Genomic DNA, 5407 nt, shown 5'->3' on the forward strand with positions numbered 1-5407 from the left:
GATGAGGGCAATGAATGTACAAATGCGCTTTACACAATTGATGTATGTGTGGATTGTGATAAGAGTTGTATGAGCCCCTAATAAAATGATTAAAAAAAACCAAAACGATATCTACAGGTAACATTCAGTAACCTTGGTGGTTCTCTATGCTGTCAGCCTTCTTGTTAGGTCTGCCCCAGTTCTTCTGTGCCTTCCCCTAGCCTCACTGCCCCACCACCTTCCCTTCTGTGCCTCAGAGGCCTGGCTGGCCATGATGTCATCCTTTTTAACAAAGGGTATTTACGTTTTACTTTTCACCCAACCCCACAAATCCTGGAGCCAGTCTGGAGTCTAGATTTGAAAACGTCCTTGGTCAGGTCACTTAAGGATTTTTTTTTTAATGTTTGAACTGCGATAAAAATAGAATTGAGCCCCCTTTTAAAAGCACTCATGGAGCCAGTCTGGAGTCTAGATTTGAAAACGTCCTTGGTCAGGTCACTTAAGGTTTTTTTTTTTAATGTTTGAACTGCGATAAAAATAGAATTGAGCCCCCTTTTAAAAGCACTCATTGGACCTTTTGCCAGTGACCCACTGAACCGTCAAAAGGGGCAGATTAAAAAACACCAATTTTGGGTGAAGCGGCAAACATCTCATGTTGTTCAGCTTCAGTCAATGATGTGACAAAAGGGCCCACCTTGGGACTAAAACCAGAGTGTGCTCCAGGTGGAGAGGTTTTGAGTTGGGTGGGGGGGAAAGAAAAAAAATCAATGGGGGGAATTTATAAGTGGCCTATAAGCAATCATAAAACTTAAAAGTGGAATAAATAATAAAGCTGACTGTCATGTCACAGAAAATAAAAATATATAATTGAGTCCCATCATCATCCGCAGTATCGTCATTGTCATGGAATATGACTGCTTTCTGTTCCCACGGGTAGATCGTCCACTGATCCAGACACTGCCCAGGCTGCTTGAGATGGTTTGTGTCCTCCAGCATGCCTACTCCCAGAGGGCTGTGCCTGGCCTGTGTTAGAGGCGCCTCTTGTGCCACCAACCCACATAGGCATGAGTGAGGACACCAGTGATGATGTTTCGTTTCTTTCTAGGCCTGCGGGGAGTTGAGGCAGGAGCACGGACTTGGGCAGTGGCTGGGCCCACTGGGAGGCCAGTGGCAACACTTCTGGGCACTTCTCTTCCCTTGGGGCTGCAGGGAGTCACCAGGAGAAGGATGTCAGGCTGTGTGCCCTGTGGCGGCTCAGGCACAGCTCCTCCTCTCCCCTTGCCTCTAGTTCAGGCCTTGCCTCGCTCTCTGGACCACAGAGGTGGCAGCACCTACCCAAATGCAAAGAACACTGAAACCCCCCCCCCCCTACGGGCCCTCCCTTCAGGTGTTGCTCCCCCTCTTCCACAGGAAGCGGAGAACACCCTGCGTCTGATGCAGAGCAAGCTGAAGGAGGAGGAAAAGCGGCTGCTCAAGAGTGGAAGTAAGGCTGCGCGGGGTGGAGGTGTTCATTCCAGACAGCATGTCAGTCTGAAAACTGGAGCTGGACACACACAGTATGTCTACATGTGTCTGTGTCTACTGAGGGGCCTGCAGAAAGTTCATGAACATGGGAGGAAACGATAAGAGACTTTGCCACAAGCTTTTTGATGCTCCCGTGAATATCTATAGACCCATAAACCCATTGCTGCCAACTCTGATTCATAGCCACCACGTAGGACAGAGTAGAACTGCCCTTTAGGGTTTCCAAAGCTGTAACCTGGCTGAAAGCACACAGCCACATCTTTCTCCTTCAGAGTAGTTGGTGGGTTTGAACCGTCAACCTTTTGGTTAGCCGCTGAGTGATTAACCATTGTGCTCTCCAGTTCCCTTATATGTATGCAGACTCACTGCTCTGTGGGTCCAATCTGACTCATAGCAACCTTATATGAATACATATCTGCATTTCTACATATTTTACTATTTTAAAATATATATACACAGGTATGCATGAAGAGGCTTCAATAATTTGTGGGGAAGTTCCATTATATATATATATGTATGTATGTATGTATGTATGTAATTTATTTATATATATAGGCTTTAAAAATGGCTTGGAATGAACAGCTAATGGACTTTTTATATATATATATAAATAAATTACATACACAGAGCACTGTGAAGCCCTGTAAGAGAGCATTTGGTCTCTGGAGGTTTGCAGGGTTTCTTATTTTGGGTTGGGCAGATGGGAGCAGGAGTTGTCGTGGAGTGCAGTGGAAGGGGCCATCGTCCCCGCCTCCACGTGTCCTCCACAGTCCAGGCTTGTTCAGCCGTCTGTCCCTGTGCCCTCCCTCAGACCCAGTGTCGGGAAGGAGCAGTACTCCCACCACGGGCGTCAGGTCACTGTGGGGCTGCACCTCACCCTTCTTGTTTGCTCCTCTGTGCTCACCTCCTGGTTGAGGAGAGGAGGCCTGGAGTGTCAGACTTCTCCTGCTGTCCTTCCCTGTGACTCTGCCTTCTCCTCTTCTGTGACCCTTTCCTCCTCTTAGAACTCAGAGAGAAGGTAGTCACAGGAAGAGCTTCTAGGTCAAGCTCAGAAACTTGAAGACCCTTTCTAGCCAAAGCAGCCCTGAAGTCCATAGACCCAGGTCGGCAGGAGAGCCCCAGATTATGTGAAATGATGAGCCTGCATGGGGGTTACGGTCCCCTCCCCCAGGAGGGTTGCCTACCCCTGACCTGCACAGGGAAGGTCCTGCTGCTGCTTTGCGTCCACTCCCTGCCCGCCCCTCCCCGCCCAGCCAGTGTATTGGGTCTTTGCTGCTGATCTTCCTCCTGAGCTCAATTGTGATGTAGGGACCATAGCTCTGGGAAGCACATTGGTTCTCCTGAAGGACAGATTCTCACAAGCACGGGTAATCTCACTTTCTGAGAAAAATAATTTCCAGTGTAAGCCAAGGCGTAGAGCTGCTTCAAGTGGGTCCAGTCCTGGCTGACCCATCGAAACAGGGACAGACTCGACTTTGCTAAACAGTGAGGACTTGACCCTGATGGGGAAGATGAGGGGTCGCAGCGCTGGAGGGGGACCTCAGGCTGCCGTCTTTCTGGCAGTGTTAGCTACAATATTAGGTTGCCAGCCATCATGCAGGCTGCCCCCTTTCCTAAGAGGGAGGTTAAATTTCTAGCAGCACTTGAGCCCGAAATGTTTCCTTTTCCAGTATACCCACATTTTACAAATTGGGGGCCAGTCTTGTTTTGGACCGTTGGCGGAGACTGAGCCAGGAAGACCTGGCTTGGAGTCCTGGGTCAAGCTGCCCTCGGGAAGGATCACGCGTATCAGCTTGGTGGGGCAGAGAGGGAAAGAGAACACTCACTGCAGCCACCCTTCCCCCACTTGTTCACGCTGAACTTTCCTTACTTGACCTCCTGCTCGTGTGGGGCCGTTGTGCAGAACACGGTGGCAGGGAGGAGGGCTCTAACCGCAGGTGAGCAGCGAAGTCTTCATCTTCCCTGGAGGAGGACCATCTGAGAGCCGGCAGACGGGCAGAGGGCGAGAGTGGGAGGAACGCAAAAGCTGGCAGGGGTCATCCTGCTCTGAGACAGCTCCCCCAGTGCTGACCATTTCTAGCAGAGCTGGGCTTCTCTGAGAGGAGACTGGTCATCTCGTCATCTGTCGGGAGAGGAAAGACGCTCTGTGGGAAGCAAGCAGGCCCGGGACTTAGAGCGGGGGTGGCCTCATTCAGGGAGGATGCTGGCTCCAGGGAAGGAAAGTCCGAGGAGGGCTGGAACCAGAGCTCCTGTGGGATTTGTCAGGCTGGGTGCTTGGGGTTGGGCTCTTGAGGAAGAAAGGGTAAATGTGAGCAGTCGTGAGGAAGGAGAGGATGGTGTCTTTGGGGACGGGAGCTTTGTTCTGACACCTGCGAGAGCAGCCCAGGGCCTGCCTATCTCTTCCCCGTCCCAGCACGCTTCAGTACCCACGGCACATGCGTAAGAGCCTCAGCAGGAAGGCCTCTCAGCGCCTCAAGCGGCTGCGAGCCTCAGGGGTTTGGGGTTTAACAGAGCATGTTTCCTCGCATGAACATGTTGACAACATGCCCTTCCACTAAGATGGCTATGAGAGTTGATGACCACAGTAACAAATGGTACACAATAGTCAAGACAGCTCTGTTTTGAAATTCCTGGGGAAACTCCACCGTCTTTTAATGTCATTTTTCCACCAACTGTGTGAAGTTCCCCATTTAAGGAGCCCTGGTGGCACCATGGTCAATTGTTTGACTGCTGACCAAAGGACAGGTGCTTCAAATTCCACCAGCCACCCCCAGGGAGAAAGACGAGGCGGTTTGCTTTGGTGAATATTTATCGAGCTCCTGTGAGGTGATTTTGCGCTCTCCTGTAGGTTCTCTGAGTCGGAATCAACCTGTCGGCAGTGGGGGTTGTTCATTTGTTTGATGTGCCCGCGGTGCTTCCAAGAAAGGCCGTGGTGGCTGCTCAGCAGGAGCCTCTCTGTTGGCCTTGTGTTCTCCTGCCAGGTAACGACGACTCCGACATTGACATCCAGGAGGACGAGGACTCGGACAGCGAGTTGGAAGAGAGGCACCTGTCCAAGCCGCGCACAGCCATGGAGGTGCTCATGCAAGGTACCTGACACCGTGACCCTAACCTCCCCCGGGCACCTCCCACAGCACCACGGCCAGGCTGGGTCAGGCTGCACAGTACCACCCAGTGTTTATCCTGCCCTACCCTTTCTCAGAGGAGGCCTAGTAGCATAACAGGCTGCTCACCCCAGTGTCTGTGGTTCAAACCCACCAGCTTTTCCTTGGATGAAAGACGAGACTTTATGCTCTGTAAGGATTTATCATCCTGGAAACTCACGGGGGCAGTTCGGCTCTGCCCTGTGGGCTCTCTCTGAGTGGGAACTGTGACTGGGTGGTGATGCGTTTGCTTGCTTCTCAAAGTGCTCAGTTCGATCTTTGCTGCTAACAACGACACTGAACTCCGATGAGCTGGTGCACATTTGTGGCAGCCAGGCACCTTTCTCCCAGAGGCCCCAGACGACCCCCAGTACGATCATAGTCACGTGAAAAGCATGAGCACCTGAGCCTTTAACAAGCTGTGGCCAAGGCTCAGGCAGCCACTTACGTGCAACGATGGACTCCTGTCCTCCTCTCCCACTACCCACCCTAGAGAGGGGTCATGCCATTGGCCTGGGCCTATGTCCTCAATTGTGAGTGAACACACCACACACACAAAATCAGGCATAGACTCAAAGATCATCTTAGCAGGGTTTTTTTTTCTAATCATTTTATTAGGGGCTCATACAATTCTTATCACAATCCATAGGTACATCAATTGTGTAAAGCGCATTTGTATATTCACTGCCCTCGTCATTCTCAAAACATTTCCTCTCCACTTAAGCCCTCGGCATTAGGTCCTCATTTTTCCCCTCCCTCCC

The 5407-nt window shown here is 51.1% G+C and overlaps 1 protein-coding gene and 1 non-coding gene across 6 annotated transcripts in view; both read left to right on the plus strand.

Annotated features, from left to right (window-relative positions):
- CLUAP1 (clusterin associated protein 1) overlaps positions 1-5407 on the plus strand; it is a 30405-nt gene that overhangs the window by 16606 nt on the left and 8392 nt on the right. For all 5 annotated transcript variants that reach the window (XM_045285891.1, XM_030888999.2, XM_004705830.2 and 2 more), the window contains exons 9-10: positions 1390-1462; positions 4485-4592. In XM_045285891.1, the coding sequence (XP_045141826.1) occupies positions 1390-1462; positions 4485-4592 (181 nt within the window). The remainder of the gene's footprint in view (positions 1-1389; positions 1463-4484; positions 4593-5407) is intronic.
- On the plus strand, positions 529-665 carry LOC115868022. Its single transcript, XR_004045380.1, has one exon. It is a non-coding gene; the product is annotated as a small nucleolar RNA SNORA21 (small nucleolar RNA).

The sequence above is a fragment of the Echinops telfairi genome, unplaced genomic scaffold (assembly GCF_000313985.2).
Source record: "Echinops telfairi isolate 266 unplaced genomic scaffold, ASM31398v2 ScPeMD7_5;HRSCAF=22, whole genome shotgun sequence".
Taxonomy (NCBI): domain Eukaryota; kingdom Metazoa; phylum Chordata; class Mammalia; order Afrosoricida; family Tenrecidae; genus Echinops; species Echinops telfairi.